The following is a 22,763-nucleotide window of genomic DNA, read 5'->3' as shown; positions in this document are numbered from 1 at the left end:
CCCCTACTATTAAGATACATCCAATACATCCGGCTTGTTTGGGTCTAAATATTGAAGAATTTGCTTCTATGCTCTTGTAATTATTGTTCTTTCACCTCCCTGTTTAGTTGGTTTGCTTGTCTTCTTCATGGTTGTTTATTCATGGATTTCTAGTTCTGTTTACAGAGTTTCGTTTTATTCACAAAAATATAGATATCTCAAAATATTGCTGGATTTTGGCATAAAAATTAAAACATCTAAAATCTTTTAAATTAATAGAATCTTATTATGTTATGTAATGTATTCTTAGAATTTAAATATTTTGCCTAATTATAAAGACGAACCGTTTTGGGACAAGTTGATTAACTGAATTATATAACATTTTTGTAACTGAAGGATTGTGGCAGTCTATCTTTATAAACAACCTTGATCGGAACAAGGCCAGCATAAAACAATGGATTGCTAGCGCTTAAATTCTAAATATTCCTATAAGTTAAATACCTACCGGGTTTTAAAAGTTTTTTTTTTTTTTTTTATTAAGAAGAAGTCGCATCCACCTAATGGTTATTAGCGACGGAACAATACATAGGTTAAACAAAAATGTGGTACAATATAAGTGTAGTACAAAGGTAAGGTTACATGCATTATCTACAAAAACTTGTTAGATTTTATTGAATACAGCAATTGTTTTTAAAATGTCAATTAAATTTTTTGGTTCTTTATTATTGTCACATAGAACTGGCATATTTGACACGATATTAAAATCAATGCGTTCTTGTGTATATTTTTGGCATTCAGTGAGAATATGTTTGACAGTTAATTGTGTGTTACACGATTCACAAATGGGTGGTTCAGATCTTGAGAACAAATATGAGTGAGTAAGCCTGGTATGGCCTAGTCGTAGGCGGTTGAAAACTGCTTGCTCATAACAACTTTTATAAACTGTTTTGACTTTTTTTACTGTGTCTTTAATTTGCCTGAGTTTTGAATTTGAATTTTGCCATTCATCGAGCCAGTCATTTAACACATATTGTTTTAACAACACTTTCAAGTCATTAGGCGCACATTTTAATATCGTTTCTGAAACCGCACTAGTCACTGCACTACGCGCACTTGAGTCTGCGTCTTCATTTCCACTAATGCCCACGTGGGAAGGAATCCAAATGAAGTTGACTATTCTGCTATTTTGTTGGGATAAGTGAAGCTCCAACTTGATCATTTGTTCAATTGGATGATTTGGATATATCTTTTGTACCGATGTTATCGCACTAAGCGAATCAGAAAGAATCACTACTCTAGTTATGTTATTGGTGTTAGAAAACTTAAGTGCTCTGTAGAGAGCGAATAATTCGGCTGTATATATACTGCAATGCGGGGAAAGTCGAAATAAGTGCTTATTTGAATTGGTAACGAAAGCCGCACCAACTCCTTCGTTGTTTTTTGAAGCGTCTGTAAATATATGACAGAAGTTTTGGTAGGGTTCCAATATATTTGAAAGATGTGCTTTAATAAGTAAGGAAGGTGTTTCTGCTTTATTATAGCAGCTTAGGCTAATATTACATAATGGAATATTGATGGACCAAGGGGGAGGATCATTGACTAGGTTGGAGTCAAAAATACTCGGAAAGTCAAAATTAAGTTCACGCAAATATGTTCTAACTCTTTCGTAATATGGTTTTCTCAAATTTGGTTTGGCGTTAAACAGATTGCAATATTTATTAGTGAAGGTGTTACTGTACAAAAGTTTATCTGGAGTACAGTATACCGAGGATGAATGTGAAAGGGTTAGTTGCATTCGTCTGCGATAAAGAGATGGTTCGCCCAATTCTGCATATATACTCTCTATAGGTGTACTCCTAAATGCTCGCAATACTATTCTCAGACCGTTATTATGAATTACATCTAGAGATTTTAGAAGAGTTTTTCTTGCTGATGTATACGCAATGCAGCCATAGTCCAGTTTAGATCGGATTAAAGATTTGTATACTAATAACATTGTGTCTTGGTCGGAACCCCACTTCTTATTTGACAATGTTTTTAAAAGATTCAGTCGTGTATGGCAAGTTAAATTTAACTGTTTTATATGTTGCTTCCATGACCGTCTGTTATCCAAATACATTCCTAAAAATTTTAAATGAGAACAGAAAGCTATTGATTTTTTATACAAAGTTTAAAAGTTTTGAATCGATGATTTGTTCGTAATATTTATTGTTTTTATAATGATAAGACACGTCATACAACAATGGTTCGATTTTTATTATCATACATTTTTTATGAATTAAATTAACGCAAAAATGCTTGAAGAAAGAACATAATATATTGGCTACATGTATGAGCTTTTAAAACATTCTAATTCTTGGAGAATTAAATAGACAAAAATTATTTAAAAATGCCAAAATTCTTATAGATTAGTCATCTGACCTTCTTCTACATTATCACATCACGTCTAGGTCTATAGGTCTAGCTCTATAGGACCCTCAACTTTACTTTACTCTTCATTCTACTGGTCTTGTTTTTTGTCCTTGTAGTTTTATATATGCTTGATTTTTTCTTTGAGTTACCTGTGTATATACCTCATCGTACCTTATTTTTTTCACGCTTTCGCCCAGATATGATCCATATTTATTGGCTAATATTTAGTTTTGTTTGTGGTTCTGAAGACCAGCTGTCCTGCCATCTCTTCGGTGGTCTTTCTGTCGGCAGTTCTTAGGTCAGTTTCATTACACGCCAGTAATACAGCATTGTCTATGCAGCCCACGATGATATATCTGTTTCTAACTTTCTGACTTGTTTCGGGATTGGTGTCTAAAGTAGTCTATTCTCAAAAAAATAAATTCGTTCCATAATAATTTTGCTCCTCACTGTATAGAGGTGTTTATTTCTATTAGTATGGCAATGTTTTCTAGCATTTTTCTTCCGTTGTAACTTTATCTTTTCGAAAAAAAAAGCAAAAAAAGATCATAATGCTTTTAATCCGGACTTTACTTATTACATTTGGCGAATCTTTCTACCGTGGGTCTTTTCATCATTAATCTTCTTCACATTAATCCTCCTTTCTAATATCCTAATTATCTTAATCTACCTATACTATCTTATTTTGGCATCAGTTAGTGCCAAACTACGTGGTTATGGCATCTTTTTTAATCACTACTAAAAAATAAAAATTGATTCTGTGCTCTAGGCAAGAATTTGGTAAAATATAACTGATAAGTGTTGTAAGCCACCAGGAAACAAATTTTTTTCCGATAATACAAACTGATAAAATTTTTAATAATCTGCCTGTGTTATAATATTGACATAACTAATAGAATTTTTTATAGAAAGATAACAATGGTTATGAAGTGTCTTCGTTGTTTAAAGTAAACGGGATATTTAGTACCAGATTAATAATATAATAGTGATTCGATGGTATTATTTGAGTTTTAATCCACTGATTATATCGAGGATAATTTTTATTTATTAATATTACAGCATTATAATGTTGATTAACTTTCTAACCACTTAAATTCTAGTGTGGTCTTTCTAACACAGAACACAGGTAGACAACGTATCACTTATTGCTGCCATCGTTGGTCTTTAAATATTGTACAAATTGTTTAACCCATTCGCTGCCGATCCCGCACCAGCGCATGATATAGTCACTTCAGTCCGGTGCCCTTCACGCACCAGCGAGTGATATGGTTACTTCAGTCAGGTACCGTTCAACAGAATGGTTCCTAGCCCTCCCCTCTTCGATAGACAGCGAATGGGTTTACTAACAAGAATCTAGATTTCTGTTTGAAAACAAAGAACTGCACTCTAATATATACCCAGACAAATAATAAAAAAATAAAAATAAAACCCTTTAACAAATGTGTGTCTTACGAAGAACATTGCTGATGAGCTAGGTGGACAGTATAAGAAAGGAAGTACCTACTTAATCGTATTATAAAATTTTTAAACATAATCAAAATTTTAAAGACTCTAAAGTTGACATATTTCGGTGATGTGATGAAATACTACCTTCTGGACTTTATAATCCAGGCAAAATCTAGCCAGAAGATGAAATCTAGGCCGGACAAAGACATTCTGATTCCCCAAACTCTACAAGACATTCACTGGTTTATTTTAAGCTGTGGCAAACAAATATATTTTTGTTAACATACCCTTATTGTCAATTTATGTTTGTTGTCCAAGTATATTGAAGATGTATTGATATTAATGTAGAATTCATTAAAGACACTCGTAATAAAAGTCCGTATGATGCTTAACAGTTTTAATTAATAGACTAGACAACTAAATTATAGATGCTGATAAGTTGACGAAATGTAAAAGTGGTTTATGTAATTGCGACCAAAATTTACTCGTTCTTACTAAAAAAAAGTCTTCGCGTCTTTCGCGCAAAAAAAATCGCGTTATTACTAAGCCGTAGTAACCGGCTTGTCCTCATATAAGTACGACTTAAAGCGTCGTCACGTCTTTGCAATTATCACAAACAACATAACCTTTTACGTCCATATCTTAATTTCGACTGCTCTTATTAACTCACACGCTAACCAAAAAACTATTTCTGCATCCCCCTATTACTTAATGCTAAAATTAGTTTCCCGTGAGAAAGAAACCATTAAAACTTCTAAATTCTCTAAAATTAGCTCCCTAATGGTAATTAAAATTGGTCACGGGGGCGACTGTTATTCTTATGTCTTAACTAAGATTCAAAATCAACAGTAGTTCGCAGCTCTACGCGCTAGCATAGGGATCCAAATTCGTTTCGGACATATGTGTTTACATATGTTCGTAAGCGTGTGAACCTGTTTTGTGTTTATATTAATAATTAAAAAATCTATTCAATATAAGATTCAATATTTTAAATCCTATATTAATATATAAAATTCTTGTTGTTACAGGTTGAAATCCACCCATACTTAAACCAACAAAAACTCATCGACTATCTCGAATCCAAAGACATCGTCGTCACAGCCTACAGCCCATTGGGATCACCCGACAGGCCATGGGCCAAACCTGGTGACCCACAACTTTTGGATGACCCTAAAATCAAGAAGATCGCCGATAAATACAATAAGACTCCCGCTCAGGTAGTCTTGAGGTACGCCGTTCAAAGAGGATTGATCGTCATTCCAAAATCCGTAACCAAATCCAGGATTCAACAGAACTTTAACATCTGGGACTTCAATCTCACCAACGCAGACGTTGCTGCCCTCAACAGTTTCGACTGTAATGGCAGAATCTGCCCATATGACGAGTAAGTATATAGTTAAAAAAAATAAGAACCTTATCTTGTAAAAGGTATATTTAAAATCCCTAAAAAGGGCTGTATCACAACAAAACGTTTTCGGAATCAATATTCCATCATCAGTGTTATCACAGGTTTACATGCTTTAAGCCACCAAAATGTACGGGTAAAAACCCTTAAATTGATTTTAAACAGTTGGGGTTACATTATATTATCTAATTTTAAAGGATGTTAAAAATATTTCCGGATTAACCCCTGGCATCACATGATATCAACTATATTGTTTAATCCAGGTTAATTGCCAGGGGTTAATCTGGAAATATTTTTAACATCCTTTAAAATCAGATAATATAATGTAACTCCAACTGTTTAATATCAATTAAAGGGTTTTTACCCGTACATTTTGGTGGCTTAAAGCATGTAAACCTGTGATAACACTGATGATGGAATATTGATTCCGAAAACGTTTTGTTGTGATACAGCCCTTTTTAGGGATTTTAAATATACCATTTAAAAGATAAGGTTTTTATTTTTTGTGATTTATGGTATACAGCCAGTACAGGCATTTTTTCCTTGTGATATTTCTATATAGTTTTCGACTTGCCCAACTTACTTTTAAACTCACTTTTTTTTCGTATTATATGTTAATTTTCACTTGTAATTACACAAGAGCTCTAAAATTATCGATGTGTATCCCGAGTTACAATTTCACAGTTTTATTTTGAAGGAAATTATGCTAAATTGTCACGAGGGCAATACAAGTCGGTAATTTATAAGAGCTCGAGTGTAATTCGGTAAGATTATTTCATGAATAAAACTTTTTTTTTTCAGTGCCGTTACCCACAAGGACCATCCATTCGTCAACGATGAATACTAAACTGGAAAAACAACAAACATTCATTATTACATTACTCAAAATGTAATGATAAAAAAATCTTCAATTTTATATTAAAATATATTTTGTGTTAATATTTTATCTTTTATTTATATCCTGTCCTGCTCTTTTGTTGGTTGTCGCTAAACTATAACTTATTTATGCTGCCCATCGCAAAAAAGGGCTGTTGTCGAAAAATTGCAGTCAACTCTACAAAAATGAACATTTTTTGGGCTGAATTTTTGGGCATTTTTTAGAGTACCTTAAGTACAATACTTGTACATGTTCCAATTATAAATAAAAATAGTTTTTAGTTTTCGAGATATAATTTTTTTAAAAAGTCTCTTTTTGCCCGCAAGATCTACATGTAACCCCTTAAGATCAATACACTGTTGCATTCTAACGAACCAATCGTCGAAGCATTTATGCCAGTTTGAAATAGGTATTTTAGAATTAAGATTTTTGTATGTTTCGACCGCCTTACTTGCCGTCTTAAGACGTTTACCGCGTAGTTTGCTGTTAATGCCCGAGAATGCGAAGAAATCACAAGCTCCCAAATCAGCACTGTGTGCAGGATGGCCACTAGATCGATGTTTTTCGGCTGTAAAAATACTGGGATGTTATACGAGCTGTATGAACTCAGGGCCGCGCCATCCACGTGTGCAATGTGTGCGGAGCACACAGGCGTCAGCAATTAAGGGGCGCCACTAGAGTAGTTACAAAGCTTTTACACGAGCCAAATTTACCCATTTACCGAACGTGCCACAAATAACGAATCGACAAGATTTGAAAATTGTTATTTTGGCTTCGCTAAGTCGGGACAGCATTACTGTATTATTTTTTGTTTTAACTTGTCAGTTTTCGGATCCCTGCATGCATAAGTAAATCTCAAATAAAATAATCAGCCGGTACTGGCGCTACGGTATAAGGCGCACTACCGCAAAACTAGCAAGGATTGGCGGCCTTCGGTTTTTTAAATTAGTATTTTGTACCACGCCAGCAAAAAAAGCTCATTTTGGCGCTCCCTAAAGAGGGGCGCCCACCTGCAGTGCATTATCCTGTTATCGCCGACCCTGCCAATAATCCTGTGACAATAATAGTGCAAGTGAAAACTATAGTGGTATGTATTTATATACTCGCGATACGTATATAGTAAGTACATCATATAAAATAAGGTAAGTTAATTAACTTACAAAAGTAGACATGATACAGGGTGTAACAAAAGCATGGTGTACGGATCTAGGGAGGAATAGGGAAAATTCCCACCAACAAAGATAAAAAAAAATGTTTTGGTAAATTTCAATAAACATACAAATTAATTAGCTGATATTAGATATATTTAAACCACAGACAGACAAATAAAACTCAATAAACCCGCTATAGTATAGTAGGATAATTCGAAAAACTTATGCATATTATGTAATTTATTTAAAATTTAAACGCAAACATAACTTTTGTTGCCTGTATTAGAAAAAAATTTAAATTATAGACAAAATCAATAATCCTATGATAGTATTACTCAATTATTTTTAAATCTTTTCTTTTTTATGTAAAGTATTCGTCAGTGGGTAGGCCGTAGTTACAGTATATGAAAATGATTTACAATGGAAAAAACTTTTACCGAGCGTAACCTTTCAGAAATATACTTTATACTTTTGTATTATGTTTTTGAGGGAAGTGACAGACTGACACCATGTGTTGTTTATTGACCAGGGCCTAGATATGCGGCTTTTTAAAAGAAAATCATAAAAAGTCGAAAGGTTTTTATTTGAACTGTTCTTTCTATGATAAACCAAAGTTCATTTTTTATTATTGGAACCCTAAGATACCGAGAATTTGGACGTGCTTTATTACTATTCGAAATTCACAAGGAATATTAGTGTTGATTTATTTTTTCCTGTTACAAGTTGTAAGACTCCCGTTTCGTAAAAGTCCTTTATATCTTGAATGTACTAATCCGGTAGTGGTTAGTTGTTTTAAGTGAAACTCTTCATTCAATCTAATCTCAAATTTATGTCATTGCATCGCAAATTCCATTTGAAGAAATTTGCGATACATTTTTAGATAATTTTATGGTTTTAAGCTATTTTTCTTGTGTAACTACAATGATATTATGCTAAAAATTATGTTGTACTGCAGATTTAAAATGCGTTTATCTCGAAAACGGTTGAGTTTAGGGAGATGAAAGAGGTATGCCTTTTTTAAGTAAAACTAATAGAGGAATAAAAATTTTAATGTCAAAATTATGCGGAGTGACGAATAAAAAAATTGAACGTATTAAATGAGTGCTGAAAGGCGTATGTGCCGCCCTCTGGGTAAGACATAATTTTTGGTAGGGAATTAAGTTTTCTCGTCCCAAAAAACTCCCACATACCAAATTTCGTCTTGATATCTCATGCCTGTCAGGAAATATTCAATAATACATAAAAAAAAGTTTAACTTTGACACCCTGTATCTCGGTTATTGTAAACTTTGTACTAAGGTAAGTTAGCTTAAATCGGCCTATTTTAACCTCAGGAACCTGAGGTTAAGCTATGGCCCATTCTTTACCAAACACCCTGTATATAGGATTTCGAAAATTATGTATTCGTTGAAGGATATTTGCATATAGGGCTTTTCATCGATTGTCATTTGTTTCGAGCTTCTGTCATATGTTGTATAATCTGTGTATAATATTAATATACACGGATTATACGACTTATGACAGTAGCTCGAAACAAATGACTGTGAATGAAAAGTCCTATTAAAGCGACTTACTGTGTTTACATAATGTGTTTAATTAGTTGACAATTACAATAGTCTAAATAAATAACCAATCCGTGATGTGAATAATGATAATTTGAAACAAAAGTAATCTATCGTGACAGTATTTTTACAATCTTAACGGATAAAATGACAATTGTAATTCTAAGTTAGAAATTTGTGAACGACGTAAATATAAATATTTTATGTCATTGGTATATTTTGACATTATATAGTGAAATTGTTTTCTATATTTATTTATTATTTCCTTAAAATATTTTAAATATTAATATTCTGACAACTGTCAGATTTAACTAAAATGTCATGCAGTGATTCGCGACATTCTTAAAATCTTATATGACGTAAAAATTAATGACGAACTGAAAAAAGGGTTTGTGATCAACTGTACCATATCTTTAGATTTTTATGTTGTTACTCCAAAGATTTATTTTTTTTTATTATAACTTTATTCTCCTGTTGCATGTGTGAGCATTTTTAATTGTTTTTGTTTGGTTATAATAAATAATTGTTCATTTTTAGTCTCATTGTTTTATTTAACGGGACGATTTTTTAAAAAATTGCGTATTTTTTGGGCAAAGGTGTAACCAGGATGATGCTAAGGGGGAGGGGGGAGTTAGAACTACTGACTTGATGGTCTCTGGGGGGTATGGAATAGTAATGGTGAGAGATCAAAGTACATCCAAATGGGGTGGTTATAACCTCCAACCCCCCCGGTTATACCTATTTTTTGGGCGCCATTAAATGTTTTGCACACAGGCGCTACCACCTGCTGGCGCGGCACTGTATGAACTACAGTAGAACCCCGCAAATCCGAACTAATTGGGGGGACAGCCGGTTCGGATTTCGAAAAGTTCGGTTTATCCGAAAGTTAGTCTGGAAAGCATGGATGAATAGTAGTGCACTTTTTAAGAAATGATTTGAAAACCAATTTGTTTTATCCATTTCGATATTCAATAAGGAAGTGGATAGCCGTCCACTATTGACAACCTCAAAAAAATCACCGTAAAAGATCGCATTTATTGGGTGACTGAGGCCTGGGACAACAGCCCTTAGAGTTTAATTGAAAGTCATGGAAGAAGTTGTGGTCAGATTAACAAGTTGAAGAAGCTACATTACAAGATGATCTAGAAGTCGTAACACAACTTCCAAGATGTGAAAACAAAGAAGAAAGTGCAATTACAAAATGTATTGAAGCTGACGACAATGGGCACCAATAATTTACGAATGAAGACATTGTAGACTTGGTTCAACCTTAAGGCAGCCCTAATGAAGAAGAAGAAAATGAGAAAGAAGTTTTTCTGCCAGATCGAGTGTCACACGCAGTTGCCACTAAAGCTCTGGATGCGGCTCTACGTTACTTGGAGCAGAACTCTGCTGCGTTACCGGTCGATGTAATGTTTATGCGTAAATGGTTTAACATCGCTGCGTTAACTCGCTACACCTCCATGAGTCAGACGAAAGTTACCGACTTCTTAAAGAATACGCCTTATTAATCCTACATTGTTAAATTTTCTGGTTTTACTATGTATAACAAACATGTTTTTAAGTTTTTGTCTTGAATTTTTAAATTTTTTAACTTTCCGTGGGTTCGGATTTGCCGAACGTTCGGATTAGCAGGGTTCTACTGTATTACGTTTCTCACTTTTTATCATTTTGAAACAATGACATGACGCTCGCCTTTTCAAAGTGAGCAATCTATGTTTATACAGAGAAACTTCAAAGACAGGGATTCTCAACCACTCTTTTCCAGCCTTCTTATCATTACATTATCACTAAACTGAAGAGCTAGAAAATAGTATATTACTTTATGAGGCGGAGAAGCATGACTTTTCTTGACGCGCCCGATATTACGCGCCGAACGAAGTGAGGCGCGTAATAGAGGGCAAGTCAAGAAAAGTCGCTTCTTTGCCGAATAAAGTATACTATTTTTTCTTCAAACGTAGCAATTTTCAACCATAAATAGTAAAATTCATACGCTATTTTTACTCGAAATTAACTGTGACAACTATCAAAGTCGTCTAGATGTTAGAAATTAAAATAATTAAGTCGTCGGTGGGATTTGCGTCTCCCTGGTTACAGTTGTTTGACAGTTGTTTGCAATTATTAAAGACAGCTTATTGTTGTTGCAACCGCAAATTTAGTGCGAAAATGGAAAACTTAAACGAAATTGAGTCCGCGGCTAATGATGCAGTAGCACGTTTGGGGACCTCCAAGTCCGGAATAAAAATTTTAAACCCTCATGATTCGCCAACATCGGGAATGATTGCTGAAAGTTGTGCTCGACCATCAGTATTATCTACAATTACCAATGCGTATCAAGAGTCGGGAACATTTTTGCACGGTTTCAATTTTGAAAATGCCTCATTAACTAATTGTACTTTTAATATTACTATAAATAAAAATGATGTTTAATTGTTGTTAATGACATTTGTATTGTTGCTTTGTGACATGTTTCATATTGTTGCCATGACAACATTTTTCCCTCCGCCGTAAAGAAATGGGAAAAAAAACTGCTGCCGGCGGAGACATCAAACTTTGACAGGATCAAGTTAGATAAGTAATGTCATCATTATTTGACGTTTGAAGAAAATAGTTATTTTCCTAAGAAGTGCAGAAAGTCATTCTTTTCCGCACGCGACTGCAGTTTGCCGAACGACGCGAAGCGGGAGTTCGGCAAGCAGTCGAGTGCGGAAAAGAGACTTTCTGCAAGAGTTAGGAACAATATTTTTCTAAGAGTCTTTAAAAAATGACCAAATCTTAATCAATTAATTTAATTAATATAAAAATACATACACAAATGAATTCTTTGACAAGGTTGTCAAAACCAAACTTTCAATATAATTAGTGAGCATGACTTCGATCTTGGTTTCCATGACGATGATTCAAAACGACTTATTGTCTACCGATTTGACTTTCGAATATTATGTCAAAATAATTTTATTTCATCGAATTGTCGCGTTAATTTCATTAAAACAGGAACACAATAAGATATATTTTAAATAAATTAGTAAATAATATCTAAATATTAGTTTATTGCATGTATTATAATTACTTTAAGGCCATATTAACATATCTAAATTAACACGCGTGCGGAAAAGTAAAAACCGCGTGCGGAAAAGTAACAGGCGTGCGGAAAAGTAACACGCGTGCGGAAAAGTGATACTTTCTAAACTAAAATGCGTGAGCGAAAGTAGACATTTTGGCACGCTCGTAGAAAAAATATTTTTCGTAATGTCTGCCCATCGCTGTGAAGATCTGTCGCGATATGACCAAAGAACTTATAATTGCAGAGTAAACAGTACTAGAGAGACGTAAATTACTTCATCATCATCATCATGCAACCTCTACAGTCCACTACTAGACATAGATCTCTCCCATTTTTTACCACTTCACGGTTTTTTGCGTCTTGTTGCCATTTCTTGGACATTCGTTTAATATCGTCCATCCAGCGTGTTGATGGTCATCCTCTGCTGCGTTTGTCTTGTCTAGGGTGTCAGTCAATTAGTTTTTTGGTCCATTTTGAGTCCTTTAGTCTCGCCACGTGGCCTGCCCAATTCCATTTCAGCTTGGCTATGCCTCGAAAATCTTTGACCAGTGTGTATTGCCTGTACTCACTTATTATGGAGCGGAAACATTAACACTCACAAAAAAGGTAGTAAACAAGATTCGCACTCAGAGGGCTATGGAGCGCCAGATGTTGGGTGTCTCCCTGAGGGACCTAATCCCAAACGAAGAAATACGTCGTAGAACAAAAACAGCGGACGCCGTCGAAAGAATCGCGTCGCTCAAGTGGAATTGGGCAGGACACGCAGCCAGATTGTCAGACAACCAATGGACAAAACGTATTGTCGAGCGGAGGCCACGAGAAGAAGCACTACGGAGCAGAGGACGACCACCAACCAGATAGGTCGACGATCTGAAGCGTATTGTCGGCAACTGGATGCAAGCCGCACAAGACAGATACAGAATGAAAGAGCTGAGGGAGACCTATGTCCAGTAGTGGACGTGTACGTGTTAATCATGATGCTTTCGACGACATCAGTGATACCTGTTCTTTTCCTCAGGTCTTGGTTCCTAATTTGGTCTTTTTTGTCACGTCCAGAACCGATCTTTCCATGCGCCTTTGTGCCACTCGCATTTTTAGTGCTGCTGTTTTTGTGAACGTGAGAGTTTCTGCTCCGTATGTCATAATAGGAAGAACGCATTGGTCAAATGTCTTCCGTTTCATAGCTATCAGGATGTTGCTCTTAAAGATGTCTCTTAATGAACCATACGCCGCACAAGCAAGTGTTATTCGTCGTTGAAATTCACAGGTTTGATTATCCTTGTTTATTCTGAGTTCATGACCGAAATATGTATGTACTTTTCTGTCAATTCTACCACTTGAATTTTGATGGTTAGGTATTCGCAAACTAAATTCTAATTCTTGTAGAATTTGTTGTGCTTCACCCAGATCTTCGGTGATAAGTACAATCCGACAAGCGAGAGCTGACAGGTAACCTTGCGCGAAAATACACAATGAGAAATACGCAATACGGGAATACTTGTCGGATTGTACTATATTGTGACAAGAGGCAGATGATTGAGCATCTCCCCATCTATTTGCATTTCTATATTTTTTCCCTTCAGTGGAAAAAACAGTGCATCAGAATGCCACATCGTGGCATTCTGGTACAATGTTTGTACTAACTTTGTACAGCTATAGTTGTAAATTACTTACTACTAATTAAAAAAAAAAACAAAAATATATATTTTGTACAAAAAATTTATTTCGTAATAGTAACATACACCTCACAACGATCACACAAATTGTAAAAATAATACTAATATCCTAAATATAAATAATTTCTACCCTCCGAATTCAAATATATATCCACTTCCGAAACTGTGTGCCTTACCAGGCTCGTCGAAGTAGTCCTTTTCTTCTAAAGCATTCGAACTTGGTGTGGGAGAGACTGCCAAAGGTGCTGGATAGGAAGCTCTTTGGTGGGAGGGTAGTTGGATTAACTGAAATAAAAATTACAATAAAAATACTTTTAGTTTTAACCTTTTTTTCAAAGTTTTATATGAAGACCATTAAAAAGCAGATTCGAAGCGTATCTTCTTCTTTAAGTGCCTCTCCTATCGGAGATTGGATATCATTAGGGCGATTCTAATTTTATTTACTGCTGTTTTGAACAATTCGTTAGTGGTACAGCCAAACCACTCTCTCAAATTTCTCATCCAGAACATTCTTCTACGGCCTGGATTTCTTCGTCCTTGGATTTTCCTTGAATTATATTTTGTAGGAATGTGTACTTTTGTCCTCTCATCAGGTGGCCTAAGTATTCAAGTTTTCTCTTTTTTATATTCAGTAGAACTTCTGGCTCGTTATTTATTCTGCGTATTACTTCTTCATTTGTAATTTTATCCACCCAACTTATTCTTAGTATACGGCGGTAGCACCACATCTCAAAGCTTTCAAGATTTTTAATATTCCTCTGTTTAAGAGTCCATGACTCAACACCGTAGAGCAAAGTACTGAATACATAGCATTTTAACATTCTAGTTCATAGATGAATACTAATATCACGATTACAAAATAATTTTTTCATTTTTATAAATGTAGACCTGGCAATTTCAATACGTCTTATTATCTCGTGATTTTGGTCACCTGTTTCATTGATAAGGGTTCCCAAGTATTTGTATTCGTTTACTTTTTCAAGTTGGGTACCGTTTATTGTGATACTAGTATCATTTATTGGATTCTTATTGAAGGTCATATATTTGGTTTTTTTGACGTTCATCCTTATTCCGTAGTTATTACATATCTCATTCATACTTTCAACTAGATGTTGTAGATCTTCCGCTGTTCTTGCCATTATCACAGTATCGTCAGCATATCGAATGTTATTGATAACTTCTCCATTGACTATTATCCCTTCGTTTGCATATGAGAGAGCTTCTTGGCATATTTGTTCGCTGTAGATATTAAACAAGAGCGGTGACAATATACAATCCTGTCGTACCCCTCTACGTATTTCTATTTCGTCCGATGTTTGGTCTTCTATTTTTTTATTAGCTCGCTGATTCCAGTACAGATTTAATATTATTTGTATGTCTCTGGTGTCAATGTTCTCATTCTCCAGGATTTCTTTGAGTTTACTGTGGCGTACTTTGTCAAAGGCCTTTTCAAAGTCTATAAAGCAGGCTTGTACCTCTTGGTTAACATCTAGGCATCTCTATGTTAGAACGTTCAAGGCAAAGAGAGCATCCCTTGTACCTAATCCTTTTCTGAATCCCATCTGTGTATCGTTAATATCGATGTCTAGTTTTTGATAGATTCGGTTGTGGATGACTCTAAGAAATATTTTAAGCAGGTGACTCATCAAGGAGATTGTTCGATGATCTGAACATTGCATTGCCTTACTTTTCTTCGGTATGGTGACAAACGTAGACAACAACCATTCTTGCGGTATTATACCAGTACTGTATACTGTATTGAATATATGCAATATTATGGTTACGGATTTATCATTCAAAAGCTTCAGCAGTTCTGTAGGGATTTCATCAGGTCCGTTTGCTTTTCCATTTTAAGCGTTTCTTATTGCGTATTCTACTTCTTCTTTCAATATGTCTGGCCCAGTTGCATTGATTATCCGAGTTAAGTTGTTTCTATCGTCTTCAAATAATTTATTCAGGTATTCTGTCCACCTTTTTATTTTATTCTCTAGATCTACAATAAGATTTCCATCTTTGTCTTTAAGTTTACCTATTTGGCATTTCTTTATGCTTCCTGTTATCTCTTTTACTTTTTTGTGCATATTGAACGCATCGTACTTTTTCTCATAGGTTTCCATTTCTTCACGTTGTTCTTTAATCCACGCCTCTTTGGCTTCTTTTATTCTCTTTTTATGTGTTTGTTTATTTCTTTGTATTTGTCTAGGTAATTCTTCATCTTTCTTCTTTGTTCCATTAAGTCTAGTATATCCTGTGTCATCCACCCCTTGTTCTTTGTTGTCGTTTTTGTCAGATGTTTCTTTCCTGCTGTTGTGTATAGCTGTATTTATGTACTTTAATTTTTGGTTAACGTTATCTGTTGTATCGTTAATTTGTTGTTGCACTGAACTGAGGTTTTCATTTATTTCTTCTCCTGTTTCTTGTCGTATATTTTTGTTTCTAAGTTTATCTAAATCTAGTGTCTTTCTGTGTGGTCTCCTAATCTTTTTTGGTCTCGCCTCTATCACAGTAACTATCGGGTTATGATCTGAGCCTATATCAGCTCCTGGGTACGTCTTAGTACATTTAACAGCATTACGATACCTCCTTGCTATCAGAATGTAGTCTATTTGATTTCTCACTATTTTTCTTTGGTATGTTGTGGAGATATCCATGTATATAATCGCCGAGGAGGTAATTTGAAAAGCGTGTTTGTTATTACGAAGTCTTCGCTCTGGCAAAATTGAATCAATCGATCTCCTCTGTCGTTTCTGTTTCCAAGTCCATAGTTTCCTACATGTTCTCCTACCTTACCTTGACCGACCTTGGCATTAAGATCGCCCATTATTATGTTAATGTGTTGCTTTTTTATTGCTTTCAGCATTTCTTCTAAGTCGTTGTAGAATTGTTCTATTTCATCGTCATCTTTATCTGCTGTTGGTGCATAGACTTGAATAAGATTTATTAAGTTATGTCTTTATTTAATTTGTATTAATATTAAGCGTTTTGAGTAAGGAGTACAGGTAATCAGAGAATTTTTCCATTTCTTTGAAATGATAATTCCAACTCCGTACCGATGGGTGTTGTTGTCGATTCCGGAGTAATAAAATACGCCATCATTTCGTGTTGAACATTTCACAGATCCTGGCCATTGTGTATCGCTGATTCCTAAAACATCGATGTTTAGTTTTAGAACATTATCCAGTTTTCCTGCAGAGAACAAACTTCTCACATTCCACGTTGCAACTCTTAAAGTTGTTGGTTTCTGCATTTTTGTACAAGGATTTTGCAGGTTTACGACGGAGTGAGTCTTGTAGTCTTGTGTTTTTCTTACTCTGCCGGATCTTGGTATCCGATTCCGATGATCAGTAGAGTTTCCACTATTTTTGGTGTACACCGTAATGACTTAACTAGGGGTACTCTATGAGTCTTTAATGCAGTGGTTACCCGTTGCCTTCTGCATCCTTCCACCGTTGACCATCATTGGTTCATCCGCCTTCGAGACCGATTTCTCGATCTCAGGACAAAAGAGTGCCCTTCTACATACTAGCTCATCCGCCCGAAGCCGTTGGCCTGTAAGTGGTGGGATTGCTTATACAGGCAATCATTCGGTAGATTTCACCATATATGGTTACCCTCGAAGCGTATAATGACATTTAAAACGTGGGTCACTAGTACAACATTAAATATCCTCGTAGACACTAAATACAAAAAAAGAGCAGAATAACCAGATAAGCATAAGGGACGTGTGAATAAAATAGCAAGAGATAAATCACCAATAGGTAGAAGAAGTATCGGCCGACATAAGAAGAAGGAGAAAGTGGTCAAGATCTAAATTAATTTGTCACAAAGTCAAAGAAACATCAAAGACAATATAACTATAGGGTTTTTCATCGATTGTCATTTGTTTCGAGCTTCTGTCATGTGTCGTCTAATAATAATATTATATCTACGTCATACGTTGTTGGTATATACAGTATTTCTCATGATCATCTTTCAGTGCGTCACAGTTTTTCGATTTCTTTCTAACGCATTAAATTGTATGTGACAGAAAAAAAGGCACGTCGGTGATTACATTTCGTCGGTGACATTTTTATAACATTTATTCTAGTTATTCTAGTTGTCGATAGATGGCGCCATAATAAAAAAATAATTTTTTTTAATTAGATAATAATATTACAAATATAATCTGTATAATTTATAAGACTATACAAATCAAAGAAAATACCATTTTATAAATGCAAGAAACACATTTGATTTGTTTTTATTCCAAATTGAAAATAAAATGTGAAAACTGTTAGATTTAACTAAAATGTCATGTTAGAATAAATGTCATAAATGTGTATTATCACGGACCCTTTTTTCTATCATTTGTTACGCACTGAAAAATGATCATGAAAAGGACAATACCAATGATACAAACCAAAGACGTATGAAGTAGATAGGTATATTAATATTAAGGCGCATTTAAATCAAAGCGAACACGAACGAAACGAACGAACGAAGGAACGAATTCTTAGGTGTTCACTTGGTCCAGGGATGGCAGGTCTGGGGAATTTTCCCCAGAACTGGGGAAAATTGATAAACTTTGGGGACTGGGGAAAAACTTTTTTAAAATGACTAATATCTGGGGAAATCCAACTGGCTAAAATATGTTATTAAATTTAGTAAAAGATAGTTATTTTAGAAAGTCCAGTAATTATGTGAATATTAAATGTTTTACAACGACAAGATCGTGGTGACTGATTCCACATATAGGCCTAAATACAGTTTGATGAATTGTGACTACCGCGAACAATGAAGACCGCGTCCCACCATCAAATAATTTGATCAAACAGTTTGAGCAAACTCCGGAAGTACGTCAAAGTGACGTCACAATTGCAGTTTTTTGAAATTCTAAAAATCTGTGCTCTCACTATCAGTCTAGTTTGATCAAATTTTTTGTATTGAGTTGTCTAACTTGTTTGTACTTTATTTAAAATTAAAATTTTTCATTATTATCCACAATGAACACTCAGAATGTGACGTCACTAACTGTCACTTTCAGTTTGCTCAAACCAGTTTGATCAAATTATTTGATGGTGAGACGCGGCCTTAATATTCCCTGGGGTTCCCCAAACAAAACCGTTCTTAACAGTTACGAGTATGCGCAGTAACGAACAATGTGTAACTGCGCATAAATTTTCGTTACTGTGCATGCGCGTAACGATTTAAGAACGGTTTTGTATCGAATTGGAAAAAACCTTATAAATCTGGGGAATTCTGTTGAAAATCTGGCAACTTTTAAAATACAATTTGGGGAAATAAATTTTTTGGGCCTGGCAACGCTGACTTGGTCATTCGTTCGCTACACATTGAAGCGAACGTTGGCATTCGTTGATGATCCGGAGTGCATATTGCCCGCAGATGTTTTTAAGATGGGCTGATGGGCCAGTGCCAGTCACATATTGTGTTTAAGTTTATTTTCGTGTTTCTTGCTGGGTAAATTTTAATACAATAATAGCTTACAAAAATAGCAGGTAGCAGGTATTATACGCTGTTTGAGGGAGCTTAGAAAATAACATATGTAATAAAGAACCAGCTTTCTTAAAATTCTTCCTCGAAAAAGTTACTTGCTCTTGATATTATGACTATATTATGTTTAAATAATAAATTGTAAAATTGGTGTATCAAAATAAATTTGCTTTTGTAACAAGAATTATACTTGGCAACCCTGCCGACCGTGTGACGTAGGTTCTCCCGACGGCTGACAGCTAAGATGGCGGAGACTGCTTCAAGAGTGCCTGATTGTACTCCAAGCCATTGAACTATTAGTTTTAATAATGTAGTTTGTTTCTATTTCTTTCGGTGATTATACCGCTCACAGTAAAGTTTGTGCTTATTATTATTCAACCCCGATGTGCAAGGTGCTTCCCATTATTTACAGCTGAAGTTCGAGTACGAGCAAAACCCCTATAATATATCCTAACTCTCACACCCTAAACCCTCATCCCCTTATATTGGCGTCCCAACTTTGTGGCTAGGAATTATAGACATTGTTTCGTAAGTGTTGAAAGTGCTTTTAATACCAGAATTTCGCTGTAAGTAGTATTTTAAAATCAATAACCCTACTTTTTCATAGCGTGGCATCTATTTTGCGCCGATTTTCATGTTTCACCGGTATATATCGATTTTGCATGCACGATCTGAGTACGGGGAATCGATTTCGTGTTTCGATTATTCGAATTGATGTTCGCTTGTCGTTCTGCGCGGTGTTGCCTATGTCTAACACTGTTTCGTAGCTCTTCAAACTTTTTCAACATTTTGTTGCCAAATTTAAAATTTTACCGAATTTGCTCGGATTTTAAATTAAAATATAATTATATAACTTTTTTCAATAAAATAACTTTATTGCATATAATTATATACCTTTTTCAATAAAATAACTTTATTGCATATAATTGTATAACTTTTCAATAAAATAACTTTATTGCATATAATTATATAACTTTTCAATAAAATAACTTTATTGCATATAATTATATACTTTTTCAATAAAATAACTTTATTGCATGTAATTATATTACGATTTCTCAATAAAATAACTTTTATTGCATATACATATAACTATCTAATTTTTACAATAAAATCACTTTTATTGCCTGTGTCTGTTACACATTTAGTAATATTTGGTTATCTGCTATACTTTGTACAATGTCAAAAGGTAATTCAAAAAATCCTACAGCAGGAGAATGTTCTGCTCCCGCTATGGTAACAATGTCACAAGATCAATTTGATTCATTACTTTCGGTACTTGCTAATTCTAACAAACAAGTATCTGAAGATATTCTGGTACAAATCAGAGACCTTAATAGAACTCCTACACATACGTCAGGAGGAAACTTCGTTAAATGTACTGCTCGCTTTGATGGTACTGTTAACGCTGATGTTGAAGCTTTTCTCGACAATGTGATCACTTTTAAGGACTGTTCCCAAATAAGTGATGAAAATGCTCTTCGTGGTTTATCCATGCTTCTTAATGCTAGTGCTGCTACATGGTGGCAAGGTGTCAAAAATACCATTCTCACATGGGAAGACGCTGTACAAGCCTTGAGAGATGCCTATTCGAGAAAACTTCCTCCTCATTTAATATTTCGAGAATTATTCTCGCGTGAACAAAATTCTAAGGAACCTACCGAACTGTTTGTTTCTCGTATTCGAGCTTTGCTCGCACAATTACCTTATACCCTAACCGAAGAGGTTCAGTTGGATATGGTTTACGGCTTAATGGCGCGTAAAATACGAAAAAGGTTACCAAGGAATAAATTTCGAGACTTTAAGGAACTTCTAAGGGAATCTCGAGAAATCGAAGCATCCTTAAAGGAAGGTTTAGTTGCTACCGACTCTGATCGTCGACAAAAACCTCAATCGAATGAAGAAAAGGATTCTGTCAAACCAAAATCCAGACCGAAGTGTACATTTTGTAAAAATTTTGGCCATACTCAGCCGGAATGCAGAAAATTTAAGCAATCTAATTCTAATGATTCAGTTAGCACCTCTGTATCTCCTAGTCGTCCAAATACGAATCCTAGCACTTCAAATGTACCTTCTCAACGTTCTTCCAGTGTAGTTTGTTACGGTTGCAATACTCCTGGTTATGTTCGCACAAATTGTCCTAACTGTAAAATTTCTGTAAATCCTATTACCACAGAAGCAGCTTCTTCTGTAGAGCTTCTTTTAGCAGAAACTAACAATTTGAATAATCGTCCCCTCTTACCAATAAGTGTCTTAGGTTTGAGTGGTTGCGCATATGTTGATACTGGAGCTAAATGTACTATAGCTGGAATTAGACTTTACAATCATTTTTTAAACAAAGGTCTACACTATATTTCCAAGGAAATGAGTTTAGTGCTTGCTGACGGTATAAGCCGCACGGTAACAGCTCATATTTTTGAGTGTTTGGTTCTCCTATTAGATAGATCCATACCTACTACTTTTGTGGCATTTCCTGAACACACATCAGCTAAAACTCTTCTTGGCATAGACTTCTTAAAAAATGCTGATATTATTATTAATATCTCTCAAATGAAATTCTCATTTGCTGATTCTCCTGATATTCAACATAAACTATTACGGGAACCTAACTCCTGCAATGCTTCAATTAATCTTCTTGAACTTACTCTACGACAGGACGAAGCTTCACAGTTAAATACTTCTGAGCGTAGTACTTTACAGTGCTTGATAAATCAGTACGGTGACGTTTTTATGGAACATAATGAACCTACACCATTTGCTGAGCATTGTATTAATTTAACCAGTGATATTCCAATCGCTGTGCCCCCTTATAGGACAACACCTCAGAAACCAGAGATACTCAAAAATGAAATCCATCATTTATTGGAAATGGAAATCATTGATGAAAGCGACTCAGCTTATGCTGCACCAACTGTACTCGTTCCTAAAAAAGACGGTACCTTTCGCATGTGCGTTGATTACAGACGCCTCAACGAAATAACTGTACCAGATAGATATCCTCTACCGAGGATGGACGATCTGTTGCATGCCACCACACAGACACTATTTATGACAACACTAGATCTGAAAAGCGGCTACCATCAAATAAGTGTTCGTCCATCAGATCGAGATAAAACTTCTTTTATTACCCCTTTTGGTATTTTTAGATTTAATCGTATGCCTTTTGGTCTACGAAACGCGCCTGCTACTTTTCAAAGGCTTATTGACCGTTTTCGTAGCGGATTACCAAGTATTACTATTTTGGCATATTTAGATGATATTATTATTTTATCTAGCTCATTTGAAAATCATATCAATGATCTAGCTAGTGTGTTTCAAAGATTACAAGTATTCAAACTGTGTGTAAATAGAGCAAAATGTACTTTTGTGCGCTCTTCAGTAAAGTATTTAGGGCACCTTCTTACGCCCAATGGGATCGCTCCTGATCCAGGTAAGATATCAGCAATTGCTGAAATGCCTATTCCACGCAATGCTAAACATGTTTTGTCATTTTTGCAAACTTGTAGTTGGTTTCAACGTTTTGTGCCAAACTTCGCAGGTATTTCCAAACCTCTTTCGGATCTAACTAAGAAGAATGTAGCATTTGTTTGGGGACCGGCACAAAACCAGGCCTATGAAACTCTTAAGAGATTGCTTACGCAAGCTCCCATTCTGCAGCAAGCAACTTTTACAGATACTTTTGTAATTAAAACAGACGCAAGT

At 35.1% G+C, this 22,763-nt stretch overlaps 2 protein-coding genes across 4 annotated transcripts in view; one reads left to right on the top strand and one right to left on the bottom strand.

The window, feature by feature from the left end:
• Positions 1–6,183, top strand: part of LOC126879258 (aldo-keto reductase family 1 member B1-like) — a 33,062-nt gene extending 26,879 nt beyond the window's left edge. For both annotated transcript variants that reach the window (XM_050642332.1, XM_050642331.1), the window contains exons 4-5: positions 4,866–5,221; positions 6,044–6,183. In XM_050642332.1, coding sequence (XP_050498289.1) covers positions 4,866–5,221; positions 6,044–6,089 — 402 coding nt within the window. In that variant the 3' untranslated portion in view covers positions 6,090–6,183. The remainder of the gene's footprint in view (positions 1–4,865; positions 5,222–6,043) is intronic.
• Positions 1–22,763, bottom strand: part of LOC126879253 (cuticle protein 6-like) — a 189,263-nt gene that overhangs the window by 148,387 nt on the left and 18,113 nt on the right. Inside the window, exon 4 of one of the 2 annotated variants that reach the window (XM_050642323.1) lies at positions 13,597–13,856. The exons of the other annotated variant lie outside the window; for it this stretch is intronic. Coding sequence (XP_050498280.1) covers positions 13,698–13,856 — 159 coding nt within the window. The 3' untranslated portion in view covers positions 13,597–13,697. Of the gene's footprint in view, positions 1–13,596; positions 13,857–22,763 lie in introns of those variants that run through there. 2 annotated transcript variants of the gene reach the window in all.

This window comes from Diabrotica virgifera, chromosome 1, assembly GCF_917563875.1.
Source record: "Diabrotica virgifera virgifera chromosome 1, PGI_DIABVI_V3a".
Taxonomy (NCBI): domain Eukaryota; kingdom Metazoa; phylum Arthropoda; class Insecta; order Coleoptera; family Chrysomelidae; genus Diabrotica; species Diabrotica virgifera.
The sequence above is the reverse complement of the archived record's forward strand: the minus strand, read 5'-3'. Positions and strand labels throughout refer to the sequence as shown.